This window comes from Syngnathoides biaculeatus, chromosome 7, assembly GCF_019802595.1.
Source record: "Syngnathoides biaculeatus isolate LvHL_M chromosome 7, ASM1980259v1, whole genome shotgun sequence".
In the NCBI taxonomy this organism is placed as follows: Eukaryota; Metazoa; Chordata; class Actinopteri; order Syngnathiformes; family Syngnathidae; genus Syngnathoides; species Syngnathoides biaculeatus.
Window position 1 is genome coordinate 8,074,403 of NC_084646.1, and position 27,210 is coordinate 8,101,612.

General features: G+C 46.5%; 1 protein-coding gene across 1 annotated transcript in view; it reads right to left on the bottom strand.

Annotated features, from left to right (window-relative positions):
* notch2 (notch receptor 2) overlaps nucleotides 1-27,210 on the bottom strand; it is a 63,790-nt gene that overhangs the window by 4,598 nt on the left and 31,982 nt on the right. The window contains exons 4-32 of the mRNA XM_061824215.1: nucleotides 26,532-26,739; nucleotides 26,061-26,194; nucleotides 24,644-24,766; nucleotides 23,467-23,704; nucleotides 21,896-22,050; nucleotides 20,268-20,453; nucleotides 19,294-19,407; nucleotides 18,848-18,961; nucleotides 18,530-18,763; nucleotides 16,076-16,186; nucleotides 14,826-15,018; nucleotides 14,586-14,731; nucleotides 14,317-14,430; nucleotides 13,518-13,637; nucleotides 12,998-13,150; nucleotides 12,156-12,384; nucleotides 11,125-11,326; nucleotides 10,889-11,042; nucleotides 10,609-10,793; nucleotides 9,019-9,151; nucleotides 8,679-8,930; nucleotides 7,692-7,801; nucleotides 5,453-5,988; nucleotides 4,012-4,353; nucleotides 2,980-3,122; nucleotides 2,692-2,896; nucleotides 2,439-2,526; nucleotides 1,435-1,588; nucleotides 18-337 (exon numbers count right to left, since the gene is read on the bottom strand). Coding sequence (XP_061680199.1) covers nucleotides 18-337; nucleotides 1,435-1,588; nucleotides 2,439-2,526; nucleotides 2,692-2,896; nucleotides 2,980-3,122; nucleotides 4,012-4,353; nucleotides 5,453-5,988; nucleotides 7,692-7,801; nucleotides 8,679-8,930; nucleotides 9,019-9,151; nucleotides 10,609-10,793; nucleotides 10,889-11,042; nucleotides 11,125-11,326; nucleotides 12,156-12,384; nucleotides 12,998-13,150; nucleotides 13,518-13,637; nucleotides 14,317-14,430; nucleotides 14,586-14,731; nucleotides 14,826-15,018; nucleotides 16,076-16,186; nucleotides 18,530-18,763; nucleotides 18,848-18,961; nucleotides 19,294-19,407; nucleotides 20,268-20,453; nucleotides 21,896-22,050; nucleotides 23,467-23,704; nucleotides 24,644-24,766; nucleotides 26,061-26,194; nucleotides 26,532-26,739 — 5,396 coding nt within the window. The remainder of the gene's footprint in view (nucleotides 1-17; nucleotides 338-1,434; nucleotides 1,589-2,438; nucleotides 2,527-2,691; nucleotides 2,897-2,979; nucleotides 3,123-4,011; nucleotides 4,354-5,452; nucleotides 5,989-7,691; nucleotides 7,802-8,678; nucleotides 8,931-9,018; nucleotides 9,152-10,608; nucleotides 10,794-10,888; nucleotides 11,043-11,124; nucleotides 11,327-12,155; nucleotides 12,385-12,997; nucleotides 13,151-13,517; nucleotides 13,638-14,316; nucleotides 14,431-14,585; nucleotides 14,732-14,825; nucleotides 15,019-16,075; nucleotides 16,187-18,529; nucleotides 18,764-18,847; nucleotides 18,962-19,293; nucleotides 19,408-20,267; nucleotides 20,454-21,895; nucleotides 22,051-23,466; nucleotides 23,705-24,643; nucleotides 24,767-26,060; nucleotides 26,195-26,531; nucleotides 26,740-27,210) is intronic.

Consider the following 27,210-nt stretch of genomic DNA (forward strand, 5'->3'; position numbering starts at 1 on the left):
ACTGAAGCTGTTCTCACCTGGAAGACGCCCTGCGCATCCGCCGCCACAGCAGCGTGGAGGGGGGTCCTCCCCATGTTGTCGTGGGCGTTGGGATCAGCGCCGGCGTCCAGCAGCCTCTTGGCGGCGTCTGCCCTGGCGTAGCGGGCGGCCAGGTGGAGCGCCGTCTCTCCCGTGCGGTCCGTCTGGGCCAAGAGCGACGCGCCCTGCGCGATCAGGTCCGATATGACGCTCGGTCCCGGTTCGTCGCCTCCGCTCTCCTCCTCCTCCTCGCCGGGCAACGAGCAGTCGGGGCCTCCGCCGTTGCGGAGCGAAGCCAACATCAGCGGGGTGAAGCCATCTGGAACAGAAGCCGTTCTAGTGATTAACAGCGGTGGGACGTAACCAAGCGCAAACATCTTTGATACATTCACGTATCTCTTCTTAACTTAAAGCCCAAGTGCCATCCCTATAAATATTCTAAAACAGATATCGAAATGAAAAATACATATCACATTATTCACTTCAATGTCTAGCGGAGAGCGCGTCATCCACGCGCAAAGTGTCAGTCGACAACCGGGTGGTCGCCATATTGGCTGCATCTACTGCCCGTGACATCACCCCGGACATCCGCCGTTGAAAACACCCTACCACGGGAGCCGAACGCGCCCCTTCTGACACGGAAGCTCTTTCTCGAAGAAGAGAACATCTCAAAACCGAGTGAAGTGACCGGGACAATATTACCCTATCGTTTCAAGCCATATTTAGATGATATGTGGATCACGGCCAAACCACCTCTCCGCGCGGCGGTGATAAAAACGCCGCCCGTGAGCGACGACGACGCTGCGGCCAAACCGCTTCCCTGTCCAATCCACTTCCACGGCGAGGATTTACCCCCCCCACCCCACAACTATTGTTTTTTTTTTTTTTTGTAGTAGCTTTATACACACCTACCACTCATTTGGAGCCCACGAAGCTCTCATCCTTTGAAGCAGTGCAATCCATTTTTCACGACGAGCCAGATCTTTTGGAAAAGTATGAAGACCGAATCCATCCTCCCGAGTGCTGGAGCAATATCCAGCAATACAACGAGCCGACATTTTGGCTAACACGAAGGAACAACGAGCTAAATTCCAACAGGTAAAACTAGTATAAACAGACGAGAGCGCTTGAGTGCGCTACTGCCTTGTACGTCACTTCCTGCTGCTTCTCGAAAACAAATCCCTCGAGAGAATTCATACCGGCTGGCTTTTTTTCATGAATAACATGCATAATAATAATCATGCATTTCATGACAGTGGCCCTTTAAGTACTGCATACAAATTTGACTGTATTTCCAATACCGAGGTTGCGAAATAAGTACTTTTCCAGGTCTTTTTTTTTTTTCCCCCACTTACAATGTAGTACAGAGCATGCGTACTACTACCTCAGGCGCTAAAGGCCTCCGAGCTTCCTTACCAGGTCCCTTGACGTTGACATCCAGGCAGTCTGTATCCACGTCGGCTTGCGGCGGGGTTAGAATGACGTCGGCGGCCTTGCGGTGTTGCAGGGTCCACTCCCTTCGGTCGACGCCGCCGTCAGAAGACATGCTCAGCAAGGGCTTGTCTTCGTTCTACCGAAAGACAAGGTGAACTATCAGCGTACGTCCGACAACCTGTTTCCTTTTAATAGAGCTCTTGCACGTGACGTCATTTCAGGTTGGGATTATTCTTCTTAATGGCAAATTACCAAAAGTATTTATCTAAATTGGCTCATTTGATAACGATGAGTGTATTAAAAAAAAAAAACTCTCGCAGAGGTTTACAGAGGTTAAAGTGTGGCCGCAATCGCTTCCGTGTACGTTCCGTGGAGATGACTCCATCCTCTTTTTTTTTTTTTTTTTTTTCCAATCATAGTTAATGAATGGGAGTTTGTGTAAAACCAGGGGTCATTTATTGAAATATTGGTATTTGTCTTGAATACTAGCTGAAAAGATCGACGGATTCGGGCAAAGGTTAACGTGTGGCCGAACACGCTTCCGCGTTCACGAGCCGTCAAAACCGTCACGATGTGGGATTTATTCCCGTTGAGAACAGATCCAGCAACAAAGTATTCGTACGCGTCCAGACTTTTCTACGCTTTCAAACTTTTCCGTGCAAATCTAGACGACTTACTCGCCAGATCCACGTGTAGATCCAGTTGCCCAAGACAAGCGGAAGCGAATTAACAGTCGTATTTCTTATTGGCGAAAACATCGACTTCGGCATTAAATTCGGGTCCTCTATGCCGAGTTTATCTCATTTTTCCATGTACCGTCATTTATTTTCACCGTCTAAATAAGACTCTGGGCGTCGCGCTACGACATTTCAGATTTCTGTGTCGTCTCCAACCGACTTAGCATTGAGCAACGCTTAGCTAGCATGACCGGCAACATAGCGAGGTCAACAAAAGTCACGTGATTTGATGACGAGTTCTATACTCACCCTTGGAATCTTAGCCGGAACCTCATCGTCCAACCACCTCTGGCCTTGACGTCCATCCATCATGGCTCCATCTTGGCTCTTGAAATTTCTGGGTTGAGCACGAAAAAAAAAAAAAAAAAAACCTTTCTTTACTTTTATATCTCCTCGTCAGTCAGGAGCGTGAGAAAGAATTCCACTTTTCACTGCATGTCTGACAAAGTATACAAATAATTGCAGTTTTCGCTCCTCGCTCAGCTTGACGCGTCCCACTCACTTCATGTCAAAGTCATCTTGACCGACAGGTTCTCTCCTCTTGTCGTTCTTGTTGGCCAAGAAGCCGTCGGGCAGCCACAGAACGCCGTGTTTATTCTTCCTCTTGGCCGCCAGCATCCCCAACACCAGGATGAGCAGAATGATGACAAACGCCACCCCGATCATGTACATGGGAAACGTCGACGGCTTCGTAACCGTCAGGTCACCTGCGGGTGAAACGGGACCGACGTGAACCGGGAGTCGGCCCCCTCCCGTTTACGTGGCCGGCACCGGAACCCGACCGACTTACTGTTAACGGACACGAGAGGATAAGGTAAGTCGGCCTTGATGTGCGCCGCCGCGATGAAGGAGGCAGCTTCGTTGGTGTTGGAGAAACAGTCTTCGGATTTCTGGGCACATTCCCGGTTGTCAATTTGCAGGTGGACCACAGAACTGTACAAACAACAACAAAAAAAAAAAGCAGCCTGTAAGAAAAAAATGTTTTTTTTTGGGGTGTTTTTTAACAAGTAATGTTCAGAGGGTTTCCGGCATGGAAAGACTGTGGGATAAAATTTGCCTTAGTCCCTTTATCAAAATAAATAGCAATATTATAATTTAACAGGATGTAAAGAATTCCGTTCTCCCCATGCCTGCGTGGGTTTTCTCCGGGCACATCCCAAAAACATGCAACATGAATTGGACACTCTAAATTGCTCCTAGGTGTGATTGTGAGTCCGGCTGTTTGTCTCCATCTGCCCTGCGATTGGCTGGCGACCAGTTCAGGGTGTACCCCAGCTGCCTCCTGCCCGTTGACAGCTAAGATAGGCTCCAGCAATCCCTGTGACCCTCGTGAGGATAAGCGGCAAAGAAAATGGATAGATGGATGGATGTAAAGAATTCAATAGTTTGTCAAGGATGATAATAAGCGCTGAAAATTTTGAAGCAGGTGGGGTGGTGCTGAAAATATTAAAGCAGCGGGGGGGGGTTATGATTACCCCCCCCCCACCCCACCTCCTGTCACTACGCCACCCGGCTTAAAGGGTTGCACGAGAGAAACACATTTCATTGTGTATTCTGAAAAGGGCAAAAAGGCAATTCAATTTATTTGATTAGCACACAGATGTTAGTTATTAGCCCATCTATGGCATTTTGAACTGTATGTTAGCATAATAGCAGACATCCCTAAGGGAATCTGGTTGTCGTGTGTACACAAGTCTGTGTTTGATATTTAGTTTGACAGTCAACTTCGACAGCTTGTTCACAAGCTGCACCGTACAGCACTCAAACCTTAAATGTACGCTTAGAAGATCCTGGAAAACGCTGGAGTTAGGACGAGCCTTACCCAATAACCTCCCTCTCCAGCTCCCGCTTCTTTTTGGCCCTTTGCAAGAGGCGCCCGTGCCCATCCTCCGGCCCGTAGTACGGGTACACCATGGGCTCCTTGTTCTCGTCCAGCTTCACCTTCAGGTTGGTGTGCAGCAGGGCCCCCAGGGAGCGCAAGAAACCGCGCAAGTCCTCAATCAGCTCCTTAGGCTGCAGCCGGACCACGATAACCAGGGTGCCCTCGATCACTTTGGCCGGAGTGTCGCTGGCGCAGTCCAGCCCGTCCCAGCCGCAGGCCTCCGTGTTGCAGCTCCAGTCGCAAACCAGGTTGCCGTAGTGGTCCGGGCAGTACTTGTCATACCTGGAAAATACAACATTTCCTCGTTGCAAGTCTTTAACTCGGCTCTGCTCGTGGCCATTTCTGCTTCTTTTGCTGCATAAAGTTGGTTCATGTCATGAGTACAAAATATCTTTTATCTGCAAGATGCACAGGCTGTAAAACAACCTGAAAAATGAAATGTTCACAATACATTTTGAGTTAGGCTTGCACTCAAAACAATATTTCATTATCATTATTATTATCATCCATCCATCCATTTTCTTAGCTGCTTATCCTCACGAAGGTTGCAAGGAGTGCTGGAGCCTATCCCGGCTGTCATTGGGCAGGAGGCGGGGTACACCCCGAACCGGTCGCCAGTCAATCGCAGGGCACATCCAGACAAACAGCCGCACTCACAATCACACCTTGGGGCAATTTAGAGTGTCCAATTAAATGTTGCATGTTTTTGGGATGTGGGAGGAAACCAGAGCGCCCGGAGGAAACCCACGCAAGGCACGGGGAGGACACGCAAACTCCACACAGGTGGGGCCGGGATCGAACCCGCGTCCTCAGAACTGTGAGGCCAACACTTTATCGGCTGAGCAACCGTGCCACGTATTATCATCATCTAACATGAAATTGTTCCCTTGTCCAAAATTGTAAAATGATCGTAAACGGGCGCCACGGTGGATCAGGTGGGAAAGCGTTGGCCTCGTAGTTCTGAGGACCTGGGTTCAATCCCGGACCCGCCCGTGTGGAGTTTGCATGTTCTCCCCGTGCCTTGCGTGGGTTTTCTCCAGGCGCTCCGGTTTCCTCCCACGTCCCAAAAACATGCGACATTAATTGGACACTCTGAATTTTCCCTAGGTGTGATTGTGAGTGCGACTGTTTGTCTACACGTGTCCTGAGATTGGGTGGCGACCAGTTCGGGGTGTACCCCGCCTCCTGCCCGCTGACAGCTAGGATAGGCTCCAGCACTCCCCGCGAGCCTTGTGAGGATAAGCGGCTAAGAAAATGAATGGATGGATGGATCTTGTATGTAAAACCGTAAAAATAAAAATCAACTGACAAAAAAAAAAAAAAAAAGCCAAAAATATCCAATTTGATGTACTTTTCCAAATGATTGGAATATGGAACATACTTGCAGGTGCTGGGCGCGTGCTCCTGGCATTCAAAGCTGTCGAAGAGGCAGCCGGGGTTGTCGCACTCCTTGTCGCAGCGTCCGTTTTTAAAGTAATCCCAGCAAGGAACGGCGGCGGTGCAGTTCACCCACGGCTGCTTCCAGTTGAGCGAGCAGTCTCCGCCGTCCCACTGACATTCGTGGTTGTTACACTGAGTGTCGCACACTTTGTCGCCCGACTGGCGCTCGCACTGGAGGTACGGGCAGGACGGCGTGCGCGGTACGGCCACTTTGTTCTCGCAGTAGCGCCCGGAGAAGTGCGTGGGGCAGCGGCAGCTGTACAGGTACGGGTTGGAGGGGTCGCTGATGCAGGTGCCGCCGTTCTGGCAGGGCGTCGGGCACGTCTGCTTGTTCTCGCAGTGCGGCCCGCTGAAGCCCGGTTGGCACTGGCAGTAGAGCTGGCCCACCGGCGACTCCACGCAGTTGCCGCCGTTCTGGCAGTGGAGCTTGGCGCAGCTGTAGCCTTCGAGATCGCCGCAGTTGAAGCCGGTAAAGCCCTAAAAGCAGAACATCTGATTTTATATCTGTTTGTAAAGTGGTAATAAAGCGGTAATAAAGCTTTACAATGGCATGGATGGGGGGGGGGGGGGCATTTATTACTATTTGCAAGACTTCCTGAAAATTTACTGCTTGTCTATCATACCTTTGCCATCACTTGGCCCTCTGAAGCGAGCGTGAGGATTAAAGAAGGGGAAGAGGTTAGTCAAGAGAAAAACAAGCATTAAGTGATAAAAGTGTGATAAGAAGAATCAAGTCGGGAGAAGAATCTCTCAACTGTTTGGTGTGCTAAAGAAGAAAAGGACGTCAAATGAGGCCTGCATCTGCACCACTCTATGTGGCGTGGACATATCGCGGGGTCTGTCGTGTGTTTGTGTTCACGCTTATTAAAGGGGAAATCCAGTGCTTGCATTAACAGTGTATCCAATATTTCATGTAATATGTACTCTATTTTGACAATGTGATGTTAAACCCTCTCTCATTTAATCGTGTTTTCATCGACAATTACGAATTTTCAGGGGCGCTGCCGTTTTCGCGAGTCACATGATCTACGTGGGCGTACGTGACGTGTACCGTGCCGTTCCAAACGCTGGATTACACGGGACACCGTTTATGCTCAGCGCTGATTTCTCGGATTTATCCTCATCTGATGAAGAAATTGCAGTATCGGCTGATCGGGAAGACGGAGGAATACTTCCATACAGATTTGAACCTGTGGCTGTAATTAATGTTGAATATTCGGATGGTTCTTTGGGCGGAATGACGCAGAGTCTGACTTGTCGGAGGCGTACACGCGACTTAAGTGCGTGAACAAAGGCCCCCAAGAGCTCCAGGCCGGCAGCCGCGGATGGTTCTTCGGACTGGAATGACGTCGGGTCTGACCAGTGAGCTTCGGTGGCGGCCGCGGGCCGAGGTTCCAGGCGGCGGAGGCTGCTAGCCCCGGATGCCGAAGCTAAGCTAAACGCCTCCGCCGCCACCGAAGGCGGGCCACAACGAGGCCGTCCGGGGAGGCCTTTAGCCGAGCTTCGGTGGCGGCCGCGAGCCGAGGTTCCAGGCGGCGGAGGCTGCTAGCCCCGGATGCCGAAGCTAAGCTAAACGCCTCCGCCGCCACCGAAGGCGGGCCACAACGAGGCCGTCCGGGGAGGCCTTTAGCCGAGCTTCGGTGGCGGCCGCGAGCCGAGGTTCCAGGCGGCGGAGGCTGCTAGCCCCGGATGCCGAAGCTAAGCTAAACGCCTCCGCCGCGACCGAAGGCGGGCCACAACGAGGCCGTCCGGGGAGGCCTTTAGCCGAGCTTCGGTGGCGGCGGGGGCCTTTACCCTAGCTTCGGCGTCTGGGGCTAACGAAGCGGGCGGCGGCGGGCCACGAGCCGAGCTTCCAGGCGGCGGAGCCATGACCGATTGAATACACTGTTCATGCAAAGCACCGGATTTCTCATTCAATTAATAGAAATGCAAAAAACAAACATTTCACATTCGACGGGAGAGTCCCAAATATTTCTTGCCGTCTAAAATTTAAATATGTACAGTGAAGTCCCACCTACCCAATCATAGCATTTTTCTGTGAAACCGATTTTCAGGTATTCGCTTATGCTATTCGTGTCAAGCCTCGAAAGGAAAAATTGTAAGATCGTCCATGGCTCCTCCTCATAGAGAAAAATGGAAAAACTCCAACTTTTACGAAGAAGCACCTCTGGGAAACCTACCGGGGGACAGGAGCAGGTGTAGCCGTGGGAGCTCATGTTCATGGAGCAGACGCCGCTGTTGTGGCACGGCTTGGACAGACACAAATCCACCATGGACTCACAATGACGACCTTTCGCGAAGAGAAAACGCGACACGTCAGGGGGAAAAAGAAATGCAGCAGTGAACGCCTGAACATCTCATCGACCCCCCGCAGCCCCTTCGCGATTGCTGAATTCAACTTATCCAAAGCTATTCACTGAAAATAATAATAATAATAATAATTCATTTGCAATGCCCTCAGATGGCCTTGTCTAGTAACTATCTAGGAAGTCTAAGTGAAATGATACATCTTGACTGATAAGCTAAAATATTTGTATACGCTTGGGTTGCAATCATGGCCGCCATTTCTACAGACAAGCTCGGCGTTGCAGACGACATCACCGTGGCGACGTCCACAGAGCTGCACGTAAGCGGCCTGCCTACTTTAATTCACCCGATGATGTCGCCAAAGCTAGATACGTACAGAAGATGTGAAGATATTGATCCGTATACTCTCCACGACGACGCGCTTTCAAAGGATCTGAAAGACTTCCCTGAAGTAGAATATCCGGACACTGGAAATACACGTTTACCGCTTACGAAATGATCAGAACAGACTTTCAAATAACCATTTGCCTTGTGTACTCGAGCTCCGTTCCGATCTGCACGTCGTATATTTGCAAGCCACTTTTGTTGCCGTTTTTTTTTTCGATGACTCCGTTGTATCTTGTCCTTCACGCAATCTAATCTTTGGAACACGGAAAAATCGCTTCCCGATGTCTCCGTTTCCGCGATTTTCACAACAAAAATCTGGCATGATGACGAAGGACAGCTGACTGCTTGTCTGCAACAATGGCGGTCACAAGCGCGACGTCACGTGCAACCCAGCCATTGGGGAGGAGCTAAGTTTAGCCTGGGTTGTTAGTGGAAGTCCCGAAGCTTAGGAATTATAAGGAACCGTAGCAAACCTGTGTATCCGAGGCGGCAGTGGCACTGATAGTCGTTGATGAGCTGTACGCAGTCCAGACTGCCGGCGGCGTGGCACGGCCCGGACAGGCACTCGTTCAGATCGCCCTCGCAGTGTTCACCCACAAAACCGGGCGGGCAGGAGCACGTGTATCGCCCGATGCCGTCCGCGCACTGGCCGCCGTTCAGACAGCGGGGCTCCCACGAGCCAGGCTTGGGCGCGCAGTCGTCCACGTTCACTTCGCACTGCAGCCCTACACGACCGAGGACGAGCGGTCGACGTCACGTATAACACGTTTAGCACTTTGGAGCGCGGCGATGGAAACGCGGAGTTGCGCTCGCCTTGCGTTCCGGGGGGGCAGGCGCAGGTGAAGTGGTTGATGAGGTTTATGCACGTTCCGCCGTGGAGACAAGGCCTGGAGTGGCATTCATCCACATCATACTCGCAGTTCACCCCCTGGTAGCCTGGCTTGCACTAGAGAAGCGAAAGTGTTTTTGATTTCAGCATCTATGTGTTGACAGTCTTTGTGCGAGTCAAACTATATTAGCAATTAACCAAATCACAACTCAATTTCGTCCTCGCAGTGACTTCGGCACGTTTCCCGTGTTAGGAGACAAGTACTCATTGCGAACTAGATGGTTTAGGTCTAGATGATTTACATGGCCCTGTTATACTGCGTTCTTGTAAATATAGTGGAGTAAAACCTCGGTTTTCCAACGTGACTGTTTTCTAACAAATCGGTTTTCGAACGGAAATTTCGAGATTTCTTTTGCTTCTGTACTCGAGCGAAAAACGGTACTCGAACACCGTCCAGAAAAAAAAACGGAAATAACATATTGCGCCCGGCCAGACCAGCTGACCCATGACACTTTGTTGTGAATTCCCACACCGCTGAAAAATCCAGGAAATAACGTTGTGCGCGGCGCAAGCAGTTGACCCACCCACGACGTGTTTTGGTATTGTCTATTCAAAGACACCACCCCCTCCCCCCCCCGAAAAAAAAAAAAAAACAGAATGACATAACGTAAACGCAATCAGCGCACTTTTTGTTATTCTGTGTAACACAAGCCTCTGTACACAAACGTGTCCTGGTAGTGACTGTTGTTTGTCCCAAGTGCTGACGCCAAAGCCATCTCTGCCAAGTGGAACTAAATCCATAATTTCGTCGAACTTCATCACCCCAAGAAATCCGAATGTAGCAGAGCAATCCAAAATTTGAATGAATTCGTGATGAGCCACTTCAGAAATGTTCTTAAGAGACAGCAGAAAATGACATTAGATTTGTTTTTTGTTCAAAGACATTTGATACGTACAGTTGTTGAAGCATTTCTGCATTTTTGTTTTGTTTCTTAACTCGAGTTCCAAATGTTTTGATGTGTTACTTTATGTAAAAAAAAAAAAAAAAAAAAAAAAAAAAAAAAAAAAGATTTCCCCCCCCCCCTCATTATTGTTTGTTTAGAGTTATTCTGCACTTTTGTTAATGCATGGGGGCCGAGTCGCTACAGATGCACTCGCAGCCTCATGAACTCGACTACTAAAGCGTACATTTTAAGTAAAAAATATTCCTTAAACTATTTGATGATATAAAGTATTTAAACTATACACGTATTCCTACTATGCAGTTTATTATCAGGAAAAGCTAAATAAAAATGCTTTTAAAAGCCCATTTTGTTTTAGGCTTGGAACGCATTATTTCTTTTTCCATTCATTGTAATGGGAAACATCGATTCGGTTTTTGAACAATACACTTTTCGAACGGTTTTCTGGAACGGATTGTGGTCGAGAGCCGAGGTATCACTGCATTGACGGTTTCTACGATTGCAAGGCAAAAGTGGGTATTTTAAAAGGTGGATAAAGTTGGGTTAGGCTTGACTGAAGGGCGAAGTCCCAAGCAAAATCACGTCAAGAGCAAAGAAACACAATCCACTTACTGCGCATTCATACGTGCCCTGGTAGTCTTTGCACGTCGCTCCGTTGCGGCAGGGATGAGAACGGCACTCATCGACCATATCTTCGCAGTAGCTGCCCGTGTATCCCGGCTGGCACAGACACTGGTGGGAGTTACCCACGTTCATGCATCGGCCTGCATTTTTACAAACGCTCTCCACTTCCAGACCTGCGTAAATCACGGAAAAGAAGATCGCGTAAAAGATTCTAACCACGGACACAACTCGCAAAAACCTATCTTGAGTATCGGAGGAAATCGCTCACCATTCCTGGCGGCAAAGTCCTGGCAAGACATATTGGGGACGTCGCAGTAAAGTCCAGTCCATCCCATTTGACAGTGGCAGGTCCAGGAAGTCGCCGTCTGGGAGCAGGAACCGCCGTTGTGACAGCGCACTTGGCTGCACAAGTTGACAAAGTTCTGGAAAAGGGAGCGACGGCAAATGCGTTTCGGGTCACTCGAGGAGAGGTTAGAAGACGAGAGGGGACAGCGGATCGCGGACCTGGCAGTTCTGTCCGTTGTAGCCCACGGGGCACGAGCACCTGTACGTGCCCAGGCCGTCCGCGCACGTGCCGCCGTTCTTACAAGGCTGGGAGTCGCACTCGTTCTGCTCGTACTCGCAGAAGGTCCCGTAGAAGCCGGGACGGCAGCGGCACGAGAAGGTGTTGATGTCATCGATGCATGAGCCGTTGTTCAGGCAAGAGCTGGAGGGACAAAGGAGGAGGAATTACTTAAAATATGGCTCTCATGATGATGAATCAGTTATTAAGCACTGTACAGTACCATATTTATATTGACCTCTGTGGAACGCGAACCAGTCACAAAAAGCAAGTTTGGCCGACTCGTGTAAAGTGCAGTGACGCCTCGGTTCTCAACCACAATCCGTTCCAGAAAACGGTTGGAGAAGTGATTTGTTCAAAAACCAAATCGATGTTTCCCATTACAATGAATGGAAAAAGAAATAATGCGTTCCAAGCCTAAAACAAAATGGGCTTTTGAAAGCATTTTTTTTTAGCTTTTCCTGATAACAAACTGCATAGTAGAAATACATGTAGTTTTATTTTTTTTGTGTTTTCCTTAAAATGTATGCTTTCGTAGTAGAGTACGCGAGGCTGACAAGCAACTTGCCTCCTTTGGAGCCATGATTGGGGGTTAATACAGTCGTCCTCGATAAGAAGAAAAACACGTCTGTGTACAAAGGCTGCGTTCTACAGAATAACAAAAAGGTGCTGGTTGCGCCACGCGCGTTATGACATTTTTTTTTTTTTTTTCGGGGGGTGTTCGAATTGACAATAACAAAGCGCGACGTGGGTGGGTCAGCCGCTTGCGCCGTGCACGTTACGTTATTTCCAGTTTTTTTTTTTTTTCGGCGCCGTGGGACTTCACAACAAAGCTCTTCGTGGGTCAACTGGTCTGGCCGTGCGCAATATGCTATTTTCGGGTTTTGCTGGGTGCGTTCGAGTACCGATTTTTGTTCGAAAACGGGGACGTTTGAGAAGCGAGGCTTTACCGTACATCGATTCCGCAGCTCACCTTTCGGTGCATTCTTGGATGTCGTGTTCGCACAGGATGCCGTCAAAGCCCGCCCGGCACTCGCACACGAAGCTGTCGACGTAATCCCGGCAGTTGGCGCCGTTCCAGCAGGGTTGGCTGGCGCACTCGTCGATCTCCGTCTCGCAGTGGTCCCCTTCGAAACCCGGGCGGCACTCGCAGGCGAAACCGCCGACGTCGTCCACGCAGGAGCCTCCGTTCAAGCACGGGTCTGCAAGGCACACAAGAGGGGCGTTGCATTGAAATCGGACCTAAACGGGATCGACGGTGAAACTTCACGCTTCTCGTTTTTTGTGTATTTTCTGTATTGTGGATTGATGAGCAATTGTTCCTAAATCCGTTTTCACCCTAAACAGGCAAGTCAGAATTTAAAGAACCAACACCGACGTCCACTAAATGAGACGCAAGGTCATTAACAGCAAGAAATGGCAGACGAGGTCCCCAACTAAGCTCCCCAAATAGTTGTTCTTCCCTCAAAACAGAGAAAACGCGTATGTGTGTCAACAACGAGATAACAGAAGTTCATTAGAAATACCATTTACTTGATTTTGAAATATTACACAAAACCTGATTTGAAAAAACAAACGTAAAAAAAAAAAATACTCTCTTGACAGCCAGAGAGTGAGAACATGTGCTCATTAATACTTTAAACTTCAAGTAGAAATAGGTTAACATTAAATATTACGTAGTTTTAATGAGTTTAACTGTGTTTAGAGCTTTTGCGAGGGGTAAAGAAAAATAATCTTTTTTTTTTTCCCATGCAGTCTGTCTATATTTCAGATTTTAAACTACTGTGCATGACATACAGTCGAGGGAAAACTCACTGGGCGAACAGTCGTCCACATCCGTCTGGCAATTGTGCCCGCTGTAGCCCGGCTGACATCGGCAGCTGTAGCTGCCGGGGCTGTTGACGCAGCGGCCGCCATTTCGGCAGGGGTTCTTTTTGCACTCGTTGACGTCCTCCGAGCAGCGCGGCCCTGTTTGAAGAAAGGGACGAGGACCTTTTACTTCCGCATTGAACGAGATCATGTTTAGGTGGCACGGTGGAGCAACTGTTGGCCTCACAGTTCTGAGGACCCGGGTTCAAATACCGGCCCCGCCTGTGAAGAGTTTGCATATTCTCCCCGTTGCCTGCGTGGGTTTTCTCCAGGCACTCCGGTTTCCTCCCGCATCCCCAAAACACGCATTGATTGGACACTAAATTGCCCATAGGTGTGAACGTGAGTGCGACTGTGTGCCCTGCAATTGGCTGACAACCCTGCCTGGCGTTCCAGTACACCCGCAACCGTTGTGAGGATAAGCGGCTCAGAAAACAGATGGATATAATATTCGTTTCGATCGTACCTTGCCATCCGGCAGGACAGCGGCAGGTGTAGGAGCTGTAATCTGCGGTCGGACGACACACGCCTCCCCTTTCGCACGGGTGAGAAGCACAAGGAACGAGCTCGTCCTTACAGTTTTTACCTGGTGGGAAAATTGAATGGAAAAAAAAAAAAAAAAAAAATCACACAAAATAAAAATGGGAGAGGCGCAATTACGGGGAAAAAAAAGACGGAAAAAACACAATCACCAAAGGACAGTTCGGACATGGATGGATCAGTCACTCACATTTGAAAAATGTACGGGTGTGGTCAGTCATGCCCGCGGATATAAAGTTGCAGGTGTAACTGAATTTCCTTTGACATGGCTCATTATGTTGACGACTTTCGACGTAAATGCGCTCGCGGTACGTGAAGCAGCTCCGAACACGTGCTTTTGGCATCACTTCCGTACACGCTCACTACGGTTAACTTGCATTTCCTGTTTCCGGGTGAAGACTGATTGCTTAGGAGCAGGCTTGTTTTGTTAACAACGTTTATGAAATAAACGTGTAAATGAATGTCAAGACTATAAAATGAGCGACGTCTTTCAATATCTATTTTTTCTACTCGTGATTTTTCGTGCTCGATTTGAGAGTGCGATGGCGTGCGGGGACAAATGTGAGTGACTGGATGGAAAGACAATGATTTTATTTTGTAGCAATTTTTGTCGCTGTTGTTCTTTTTGTTCTTGTTGAAAGAGATTATAACAAAATAATCAGTGTCAAAATAAATAATAAAGCACCGCAATGATAATTTAGCAATTAGAAATGTGGAGACCTGACCTGTAAATGGCGGACTACACTGGCAAGTGTAACCGTTGACCCGGTCCACACAAAAGCCTCGGTTGAGACAAGGATCGGACGCGCACTCGTCGATGTTCACCTCGCAGTTCACACCTGAGAGCAGAAACGGAAGGTGGAATGAAGTTGACGCCTACAAGTTGTGCAGGCTTTTGAGTTCATCCTGACATTTCACCTCAAAGTCCAACATGGCAGACTTAAAAAAACAAACAAAAAAAAATCACATTCCTCGAAATCCACCTCTGCGCTACCTCTGAATCCGAGATGGCACACACAGGTGTACCCGTTATGTCGGTCCACGCAGGAGCCCCCGTTTTGGCACGGGTTGGGCTGGCACTCGTCTTTTTCCTGCTCGCAGTGTTGTCCCCCCCAGCCGGGTTCACACTCGCAGCGGTAGCTGGTAACAGGGACGAGGACGAGTTGAGGAGAAACCGCAAAGGATCCACAGCAGACCCGCGCGCGAACCGGACCGGCGTACGACGAGTCCTTACCCGTGTTGCTGCTCGATACATTCGCCGTGCGCGCAGGGGCGGTCCTCACAGTGGTCGACCCCCGAGAGGCACAGAAGGCCGTGGGTGCTGGGGGGGCACAGGCAGTGGAACCCGTTCACCTTGTCGACGCAGGTCCCGCCGCTCATGCACGGGTTGGACTCGCACTCGTCGATGTCCTCGTCACAACCGAGTCCTGTTGGAGAAAGCATCCAAAGCGCCGTCAGGCAACGCGGCAGCCGGAAACGCTGCGTCGGGATCACGCGGTGGCACCACTTTTCGTTTTCTTCGTAGAAATGAATTGAAATGGCATTAATAGCCACCGCCACGACTGTTTTTAAAAAAGATAAATATCATTGCAAAGGTTGAGATTTCATTCCCATCAGAGCATTTTGAAGAACAATTTTGTGTTTTTGCAAACTTACACTGAAAATGTCAAAAAACAAAAAAATATACATGACAATACAAATCCATACCAAGCCAACTATTAATTACAAATTTGAAATTTCGCTTCCAACTTCGTTTCATTTATTTTTTTTAAACCCACAATGATATCCCCGTCTGTATTTCTTGGTGTAAAATTGAATTATCGCTTGCAGAATATCTTTGCGAATGCATGTTAAAAGCTGAATGATGCTCCCAAACAGTTTTAGGGTTGATGTTATGTTGCCACCTATATTTAAAATACAGAATTACATTTTTGTGCTCGTTATCGTCTGTGCTTTTATCCTCAATCGGGCTGCGCCAAGGTGGAATTTTATCATTACACACCATCTCATCCTGTACTTTCTACTTTGGCTTCAGACCAGACCTTTTTTTCCTCAAAAAAAAAAAAAAAAAAAAAAAAGAGAAAATCTCATCCAGTTTCACCACTTTTTTTTTCTTCGATTATTCACATACGTGTCCACACGTTTGCAATTATGAGTGTACCCCTTTAAGAGCGGAGGGGGCGGAGTCAGGTAAACCAGGAAGTAGTGTGAAAAAAATAAGACGTCAGGCTGTAGTTCACCCGCGCTGGATATGTTTTCCTCTGCGCTGAGAGTGAGCGACAAGTGCGCAAATGCGCAGTTGCTCAGCTAAGAGCGAACATTGGTCATGACTAAATATTATTGCATTTGTCCGCATATGAGTATCTTTAACTAGTCTTTAGTACTCCTTTTAGAATCCAAATGTTCTGTACCGAAAAGTTATTTTCACCTCTTTTGTAACTGGAAAACATTGGTTTGACCTTCCGGGCGTATATCCACGCATACCTGCGTAACCCGGGGAGCAGACGCACTTGTACTCGTTGATGCCATCCTGGCACTGCCCGTGCTTGCAGGGGTTGCTGGCGCAGTCGTCTTCATTGATTTCACAGTTGACGCCTGAGGAAAGTGACATAAAAGCAATCATTTAGCAACGTCCCGGGTGACTGTTTGAATACAGGCAAATACGGCGTCGTTTGCTCACTCGCTTATATCTACCAGATCCAAAATATAACGAGAAATAATAACGTGGGGGGCGGCACGGTGGAACAGCTGGAAAGCTTTGGCCTCACAGTTCTGAGGTCCCGGGTTCAATCCCGGACCCGCCCTGTGTGGAGTTTGCATCTTCTCCCCGTGCCTGCGTGGCTTTTCTCCGGGTGGGCACTCCGGTTTCCTCCCACATCCCAAAAACATGCAAGATTCATTGGACACTCTAAATTGCCCCTAGGTGTGATTGTGAGTGTCTGTCTCCATGTGCCCTCCTGTACAATGACTGCTGGGATAGGCTCCTGCACTCCCACGACCCTCGTGAGGATAAGCAGCAAAGAAAATGGATGAACTACTTTTGGACTCAGAAATCAAGGCCAATGGCTTTTTCAACTATTGTCAATGCTTGCAATATGTCAATTTGATCATTTATGATATGACAATTTGAAATTTTGGTACAGATGTGAACAAAAATCATGGAAGTTGATACACATGCAAAGATTCATTGGACACTCTAAATTGCCCCTAGGTGTGATTGTGAGTCCGGCTCTTTGTCTCCATGTGCCCCGCGATTGTCTGGCAACCAGTTCAAGGTGTGCCCCGCCTCCAGCCCGTTGACAGCTGCGATAGGCTCCAGCGCTCCCCGCGACCCTTGTGAGGATAAGCGGCAAAAGGGGAAAGCCGGGTGGTAAAATTCAACATGATGCCGGGAGAGAGCGCGCCGAATCGCTATTGCCATTGGGAACAGCTCATCGTAAGGAAAACTAAGTGTCCAATGAAGGAAGATTTATATTAATATATCACTGAGTCAAAAATGTCATAGAACAGAGTAACAGAGTATTTGGACAGAAGCTGCAACATACACACCAGAATCCTCACATTTTGGTGCGTTATTTTTCCCAAAAATCATGTAATGATCCAAGATGACTTTGAAATGATCGTCTTTTCATAGTTTGGGGTACGTATAGGATATACATAATTATATATACAGGCAATTATTTAATAAATTGGGAGTGGCGGTTCCTAACTCTTGCCAGTATTTGCTTTAGTTTCCTTACAGTCATTTGGCCTCTAGGGGGCGCCCGGGTTCGCCTTTCCAAAAAGGTCCCGAGCAGGAAGTGAAAAAATGCGAACAAACCAGTAATTCAGCAAAAGTCAAGTCCATTAGCCTGTGTCACGGCACGACGAAGCCAACGCACGAGTGAGACACAAAAGAAAACCTTCAAAAACAGGAACTTGACGGTAGACGGAGGGAGGAAGTGTGACTTTGACATTGGAAAGTGAAAATGAACTCAAGTGGTCCACTTCTGGTCAATTCAGGACAGAATTGCCACCGGGGCCAAATATAAGTACACTGTACAGTTTTCATTGGACTAATCCGCAGTCCTAATGTGTCGTAACAAACGTGTGATAGAAACCAATCTCGAGTGTTGCACTCGCAGCAAAAGCGTACAAAGATCCGCCCACCTTCTTTCGCATCTACGTAACCTGATAAATATATTCAAAACGCTCACTGTCAATAACTACACAGATGAAAGCAAATAAATTCAATTTTTCAATGTGAAAATTCCGTTCAGCGTCGACACCGTCACCGAGCGGGAATCGATCCCACGCTGCCCGCACCAAAGGCAGGCATGTGTAACACTACACCATCAGTCACTACGTTCCTTCGTGATGTGAATGGAAATACTACTGATCCGATCCTGCCCCCACCGAAAAAAATAACAACAACCAAAACGTCCGTCGTCTTTTTAAAACATTCTATAAAAGGACACATTAGTGACATCATTCAATAGAATGTAAATAAATGTAGCAACATTTAGAACATCATTTGTTTCAATTCAATGGAGATTGTGCTGCTCCGGGTATACCAGGCGATGTCTCAGCTTCCCAGTAGGCCACAGTAACATTCGTCATGCTTTGCAAATGATAAATATATACCTGTGAGTACTGTTACTCGTGAGTACATGTATTGTTTTGTGTTGTTGTTTAGCATTAAGCTAAAAGGATTTATCAATAGGAAAGCTACGTGGTGCTTTACATAATTGGTAATTCTCTTTGTTTGATGTTTACTTTGACAGTAAACTTCAAGTAATGGCAAAAAAAAAACGGAGTTGCATTGGGGTTGCGTTCACTGCCCCCAAACAATGTTCGCAAAAGCGAGAATGACGGCTTGTATCCTGACAAACTTTGCTTCTCTTCAAAACGACATAAATGATCCATTTTCTCAAAGCCCTTCAGGGCCAATAAGTGTACCTGCGGTCCCGAACGGGCAGTTGCACTTGTAGGCGTTGACCAGGTCGATGCAGCGTCCTCGGTTCTGACAAGGGTTGCTGTGGCACTCCTGCACTTGGATGTTGCAGATGGATCCGACGTATCCCGGCTGGCACTCGCAGGAGAAGGTGGCGATGCCGTCCTTGCACACGCCGTGGTGACACGGCTCCGGTTGGCAGTCGTTGATGTTCTCTTCGCAAAGAAGACCCGCGAAGCCTCGATTTCGGGGGAAAGACACAGTTTAGTTGTGCTTTTACGGCAGGTTCCGGAAGTCGCAGAGTCCGGCCGGGGAGGTCTCACCTTCCGCGCATTCGCAGTCGTATCCGTTGGGTAGGTCGATACACTTCGCTCCGTTCGAACAGGGTGTGCTCGAACATTCGTCGTTGTCTATCTGGCACGTTTCCCCGCTGAAGCCTGAAAACGTGAGACAAAAATAAGTGTATCAGAGAGAAATATATGAATTGTTTTATGCTGCTCATAAAGTATGTGTTGCACCTCTGTGTGTTCAAAAGTAACAGTTGAGTGAAGGTTTATGTTTACATTGGTGCAAATTTTACCGAGAGCTTGTCTGCGTTACATATTAGCATCAGGCTAGCAGAATCTTGGGAAAGGAAATAATTGTTCGGGTGATTATTTCGGTGTTTGGATGCATCATGTTAATCGCATTTTGTTTTATGTGTTCTAGTAAAGTTCAACTGGTCACAACTGCGGTATGAATAAGATCTTGGGGTGCGATGTGTACTAACCTGCCGGGCACTCGCAGACAAAGCTGCTGACCTGGTCCAGGCATTTGCCCTGGTTCAAGCAGGGCGAGCTGAGACACTCGTTCACTTCGATCTCACAGTGAGTGCCCTCAAATCCTGGAGGAAGTCAAAAAAAAAAGAAAAATAGTAGGATTTATTTACAACATCGGGCGAGAGAAAAGTTACATGCTTTAATTTGGGCAACCGAGCATTTACATCCCCGCCGAGGATCCTGTATATTTGTCACGTTAAGTTAGATTATTTTTTTTTTTGTAGAATTTCTTGCGTTTTTTTAACTTCATTTATATCTTTAAATATTAGATTTTTTTTGGTACTTCTACATTCAAAAATTTTTGGGTTAATCAAATAGGTTGATTTATTATAAATCAGTATATTGACATGTCACACATTAAAATTTTTTACAATATTTTCCTGGATTTTTTTATCCATTTATCTTTTAAACAATTGGTCAATTGAATTATTGATAATTGCATTTTTTCAAAATACATAACTGTGTTTTGCTCAAATCACGTTAGTTTGAATCAAATAAATTATATACATTTAAAACACATTTGTTTTTAGAATTCTAATAAAACCACAAACATTTATAATGCATATACTGTGTGTGTGTGTATATATATATACATACTGTGTGTGTGTGTGTATACATATACATTATATATATATATATATATATATATATATAGAGAGAGAGAGAGAGAGAGAGAGAGATTTTTTTTAAGTTTTTCCATTTTCACTTTTTATCCATTTGTCTTTTTAATAATTGGACAATTGAGTTATTTTTTTCAATCTAAAACTAACTTTTTTGATCAAATCATGCATTAATTTAAATCAAATATATTGCATATATATATATATATATATATATATATATATATATATATATATATATATATATATATATGACAAATTAGTGCTCCTTTTCAAGAACATTTGTAAGATTTCACGAAGCCTACCAGGCATGCAGATGCAAGTGTAGGCGCCGATCCGATCCAAGCACGTGCCGTCGTTCTGGCAGGGGTTTGACGCGCATTCATTGACGTCCTGTTCGCAGCGCGGTCCGGCGTAACCCCTCACGCAATTGCAGGTGAAGGAGCCTTCGGTGTTCATGCATTGGCCGCCGTGCTCGCAGGGGTTGCTTCCTGGGGACGGGAGGGGATCATCGTTTGAAATCAAGCAGGTTGGAAGAACCGTCATTTCCGCACGCCCTGTACATCTGTCAAGAAAATACCATTTGGTATATATATATATATATATATATATATATATATAAACCGCACCTGTGTAAAAGCCGCAAGTGCCCACACTGAAAAACGGTACACAGAAAGTTTTCAAAGTTTTAATACCTTAGCTTATCTTAACATGCCAACGACACGGTAGCACGAACAGGGCTGGTAAAAAAAAATTAATACATAAAAACAGCCCCGGCAGCTACACGCTAGCATAGCACTAACGGGCCCGGTTAAAAAAAAAAAAAAAAAAAAAAAAAAAAAACATACCTAAATTACTGACACACGGCAGTAACACAGCAGCAACACACCAGCGCTAACAGAGACAGTTAAAAAAAAAAAAAACGTAGCGGGAAAAATCACTGAGACACGGCAGTACCACAGCAGTGACATGCTAGCACAACACTAACAGGACCAGTTTTTAAAAAAAGCTACGGTAAAGCTAGCACTAACGCTAGCGCCGTGCGGGTGGTAACGCTAACAGGGCTGGTTAAAATAAAACTTACCAGTAAATATCACTGAGACACGCCAGTAACACAGCAGCAACACGCTAGCACAGCGCTAACAGGCACGGTAAAAGTCACTGCTTCGGCACATATATTCCTCCGCTCTTGCTCTTACCTTTTCCGCTCGAGCGCCCCCTTGCGGCCGTTAGAAAAAAAACGCATAAATTAAAGGTGTGTGAAAAAAAGTTAAATTGAAAATTTAATTAAATGTAAAAATTTGAATTAAAATAAAAGTGAAATTATGGTAGTTTAAAAACCTATACTTGCATTTTTTCCATAAAATGGTGCCAATTCTTTTGATTTCGTAGCACTTCTTCTTTGCTGTATTGCTTCGAGTAGTACATGTATGTCGATGTTAAACATTTTGTCCAATTGCATTTCAGGATTTTTCTGTCGCCGTGTCCATCTAATCTGCTCAGGGCCTTCTGAACCAGTAGGACTGACCCATTCAACATCGAGTAAATAGTGTGTGTCCCCCCCCCTCCCCCCGCATATTTGAAACGTTCCACTCATCTGGAATTTACAGAACCTTACCTGTTATTTACTAAAAAAAATGTTCATTTTTGTTGTTTTTGCAATTAGGCCAAAACCATGTCTATGATAAGAAATATGTCTCTTTTGTCAACACCTCAAGGGATTATGGGGCGAAAACACAATTTTCAAGTGGGGGGGGGGGGGGGCATTATTCAATCATCCCATAAACTGTCCAATAGGAAAGAAAATGTGCTTTACTGTATCGGCGCCAAATATTCTCTATCCTTCTTATCAAAAAAAGCAGCAAAACTATTGGCGGTATTAAAAGGTAAGCCCCCTCTGGAGTCCCGGGTACAAAATTCCCAACGTCCTCACCGATGATGCACTCGTCCCTGTCGACGTTGCAGGTGCTGCCGACGTAACCCGGCGGGCAGTTGCAGTTGAACATGCCGCTGATGGGGTTGGTGTCGCACTGGGACCCCTCCCGGCAAGGGTTGCTGATGCAGGCGTCGTCGATGTGGCAAGTAACCCTGGCGGGACAAAAGGGGAAGAAACGTGATGACTTCGGGCCTGCGCAGAGACGGCCCGAGGTCGTCCGAAAAGTCTCAAAACACCCAAACGGCATTCACAGCGGGTCACGTTCACGTCCTCGTCATTATCGACAGACAGACAGACCGGATGCGGCGAGCCAGTCAGCTGGGTTTGCGATCCCGTGGGGGGCCGATTCACACGGATGGCGGCCACTGCCCCTGCCTGAGGTTAGACGGCGAGGCGGCAGCAGAATCATAAAATCTATATTTGGAAAGTATTATTTCTGGTTAGACCTGTTCCACAGATTGCCGTCGCCAAAGTCTAATAATCTTTGGAGGGTTGTTTTTTTCTTCCTGACTCGTGTCTGTAACTGCTACACTCATAGTGGACCAGGGGGGTTTTATTTACCCACCTGCAGCCTATCGAGTGTCTTTAAATGGAAAGCGCTTATTGGGGGAGGACGCGTTTGCACAATTTAAAATGCTAACATAAAAACACAACATAGATAATAGTCACTTCCTTGTTTTGTTTTGTTTTTGAACCAAATCTCCTCTGCACATTCTCCATTGTAGTATCTGTGATTTGGAGTGTGTATGACTTTAAAAGGCGGGGCTAAGCTGCTGAGCAACGAGGGGATCAGCCAATGAAATGATCCCAAATTTGAGCCCGTCTCCATTTTGTTCCTGTAAAGGAAAAACTATTTCAACACATAGTGCTTGTTCTAGTGATCGAATTATGTATCAAATTTCTTTGATTAACCTTTGCGGAAATGAACTGATAAATATTTGGTTGCTGCTATATTCCGTGACTTCTGATTTCAATTTGTTGTTGTCACACACACACACACACACACACACAAATGTCTAAAAATAAAAGGTGGCACTTTGGGTCAGCTGGAAAAGTGTTGGCCTCGGAGTTCCGAGGTCCTGGGTTCAATCCCGTACCCGCCTGTGTGGAGTTTGCATGTTCTCCGCGTGCCTGCGTGGGTTTTCTCCGGGTGGGCACTCCGGTTTCCTCCCACAATCCCAAAAACATGCAACATTAATTGGACACTCTAAATTGCCCCTAGGTGCGATCGTTGTCTGTCTCAATGTGCCCTGCGATTGGCTGACAATCCAGTCCCTTGTGAGGATAAGCATCTAAGAAAATGAATGGATAAATGTATTTAATACATAAAAATCTCTAATAGAGCATCACTTTCTCTTTTGACTCCACCCCGAACTTAAAACGTAACCTGGGGGGGCACCTCTTTGAGGTTTGGCGTTTTTTTATTCAAGTGAAAGATACACCCAGTGATTAATTGAGGCTATAACCCTAGTGAGGATAAGCAGGACGTAAGATGACCGAAACAATGAATGACATTATCTGGTGTTTTTTTTTTTTTTTTTTTTTTTTTTTCTCTCCGCGGGAGGGGCTCACCCGTCTTCCCGTGGGGGCAAAGGCAGATGAAAGAGGCGACGCGATCGATGCACGTGGACCCTTGGGTGCAGGAGGCGGTGGCGCAGTCGTCGATGTTTTCGGAGCAGTCGCGTCCGCTCCAGCCGTTGACGCACACGCACACGTAGCTGCCGGCCATGTTGTTGCAGGTCCCGCCGTTCTGGCAGGTGTTGGGCTGGAGACGGCATTCGTCCACATCCTCCGTGCAGCGCTGACCTGTGAAGGGCGCACGACAATCTGTTCACAATTTCTACGGGGGCCTTTTCTGCTGGCTTAGACGCGATCACACGCGCTCATCTACATTTAGAATTTCAATTCTAATTGTTCCATGATTCATAACAGTCTATGGTCTTCAATTTGTGGCAATTTTCTTGGCTGCACGGCTTCCATAAATTCTGCATTTTTTTTTTTTTTCACATTTCAGCTTCACATTATATCGCACTGTTGTCTGCTTCCCCTCTTTCATATTTATATAAAAGTGCCTCCAAATTCCAATTTTTTTCTGGTTTACGTTATTTTGTTCTTCACATTGCACTTCATCCATCCAGCCACTTTCTTTGCCGCTTATCCTCACAAGGGTCGCAGGGAGTGCTGGAGCCTATCCCACACTCGCAATCACACCTAGGGGCAGTTTAGAGTGTCCAATTAATGTTGCATGTTTTTGGGACGTGCCCTGCGATTGGCTGGCGACCAGTTCAGGGCGTACCCCGCGTCCTGCCCGTTGACAGCTGGGATAGGCCCCCGCACTCCCGCAAACCTCGTGAGGATAAGCGGCTAAGAAAACAGATGGATGGATAACCATGAAACAACATAAATCCAATTAATCCATTCCAGACACTGAACTATATGAACAAAAAAAAAAAAAAAAAACCACATTTTATCGAGAATTAATATACTGGAGTTTAACAATGTTAAACACAAAAAGATGACCAATGAAATGTCGAAATCAAGTGTAAACGTCACTTTTAACATTAGTATTTGGGAACCATAAATGGGGCGTGTCAATTTAATGCGATTTTTAAATTGGGGTGTGTGACTTGATTGTGGGCTGTTCTCGCAGTGGAAACTGTGCAGTAAACTTGTCAAACAATAAGCAAAGTGAGCTGAAGGGCATTCCCACGCGGGTACAAAATCTCACGGGAGCGTCGGTCTTACCCGTCCACTCAGGCGGACACTGGCAGTTGTAGGTGTTGACGCCGTCCATACAGGTGCCGCCGTTTTCGCACTGGTGACCCGGGCAGTCGTCGATGTTGTTCTCACAGTTGGTGCCGTTGAATCCTGGGCCCCCCGGCGAGCCGCGGGAGAAAGAGAAATGAATCCGAGCACGCTCAAAAATGTCGTTGCAGGTGGAATGCGAGAAATCTCAACACAGAACTTTCCTCGCGTGACTTCACTCTCGGCAGAGCTTACGCGACAACTCACAAAGTTTGGGATAATCGGGTTTTTTGAGATGAATATACAAGATGAAACTAAAATGCACTTACATGTTACAGATTCACTTGATTTGAGCTTCTTTAAACTTTGAAGGTACATCCGGCAGTTCAATGTTTCAGTAAATGAACATTTTCAAAGCATTTATTCATCCATTTATTTTTATTTTGTAAAATTAGCGCTTTTTTTTTTTTTTAGCTCTGATTTCCAGGGGAAAGATAAAAAATTCTATTTAAAGGGTTTTAGTTAGTATAGATTAAGCATTTACCAGCCTAATTTGGAAATGTAATTATCAGAATCAAAGCTGTTATTACAATTTTGGGAGGGAGAACCGATGTTTAATCTACGGTTAAAGAGTCGAAAAGAAAACAGAGTGAAAGTAAATGTAGTTTAATTTTTGTGTTATGGACATAACAGCCTTTAAATCAGACATACACTAGCTTAATTGTTGGAAAATCTAAGAGACAGCATCATGCTCATTTGCTGTATGTCACACAATTTCATAAAATGGCAACGCACACTGCTTTAAATAGAAGGCAGTACAACAATGTCCTCTATTATGTGCGAGCACTACATGAGAGGCATTTTTTGTGTTCGGGCGACATGCTTAAATGGAAGCTGAGATGGCGTCGATGTACGCAAACGTCTCGTGTACATAAGAATTATGACACGCCCCGATAGTGGAGAAATGGCAGCTGTCTGCGTTTGCGGCGTCCTCTCGCTCGCTAACTGTAGCAGAATGACAGGAAAGCTTGTTTGATGCAAAAGAGCCAGGAGGGCTTGAATGTTTGCACCTCAAACAACACTTTGAAACATCCTCTCTGTCTTGCTTACCGACAAAAAAAAAAAAAAAAAAAATCCAAAGATGGGCAAAAAGTACGAGGTAATTAAAAGGCAAAACTTCAAAGTGGAGTTCTTGTAGGCTGAAATGAGGACATTTTTATGCAGAAACAGATGTCGCTTTTCTTTTTTACTGTGGTGTTTAAAATCAACACAGAACGAACGCGAGTCATCAGAAAAATAAATAAAAAGACAGACTGCCAAAAATCTTCACTAATTGTACTTTGTAAGATCTAAGATGAAAATGTGTTATTTTTTTTTTTCACCCTGAAAACAAGTTTCAGCGCATTTCCTGCTTTACCTGGAAGACAGTGGCACGAGTAGCTGCTTTCGGAGTTCTGGTGGCAAGTGCCCCCGTTCAGGCAGGGCGAAGGAGAACATGGCACGTAGGAGCTCTCGCAGTTCCGACCCGTGAACCCGGCATTGCAGATGCATCTTTGGGAGCCACACAGATCACAAGAAAATCTGAATTTGGAGTTTCCAGCACATTGTACCGCAACATGCCAGCCATGTTTCACATGACATGCTAGCATTGAGCTAATTGACATTTGTTAGATGAAACTGAAAGCTTTGCCGGAACATTTTGGTGTAAAATTCTAATTCTCTTTTCTTTTATGTGTGAGTTTTACCTTTGAGTTCTGGTTTTTTTTTAATGTGGTCTTTCTATTGCAGTTTTTCACCTATTTCAGGTGGCTCAAGAAGCAATTTGCAGTTCTTTATACATAATGTTTCCAGCAAATTCAAATGTGTACGCAATAAAGTAGATTCTCACTTGTAGGAGCCAGGGGTGTTGACACATACGCCGTCATTCTGACATATCGTAGGCGAGGCCACGCATTCGTTGGTATCGTTGAAGCAGCGGGCACCCGTGTAGCCCGGCGGGCAGTAGCACACGTATTTACCGCCCGGCAGGGCGCGGCACGATCCGGCGTTGGCACAGGGGCTTGACAGGCAGCTGTCCTCGTCCTCGCAACGTTGTCCTGGGAATGGGAAGGAGAAGCAGAAATTAATTGAAATGCCATAAATCTGGCCGTGACAAAAAAATGTGTGCCTTTAAGGGGCGTGGCCGAGGGAATGAGGTCAGGAACCGGTTAATAGTTCGGTGTGAGCTCCTGGCCGTGAGTTGTGGCCCACAGCAGCTTCTTCTGAGCGTTCTCGTGTTGGATTGGTGTGTTTGACTGTTTCACGCCATCAGCTGTCATTATAAAATGGCGGAAACCAAGTTGATCATTTGCGAAAACTCAGAAATGAGTGGTCTGAATTATTATTATTATTATTATGAATTTTTGAGCCCAATAAATTATTTAAAGCCGAACACGATCCCATAAAAAAATATTAGTCAATCATTTTATGTTACTCTATCAATGCATCGATCCCTCCATTTTTTGAGCCGCTTATCCTCATAAGGGTGGCGAGAGTGCTGGAGCCCATCCCAGCTATTTTTGTGCAGG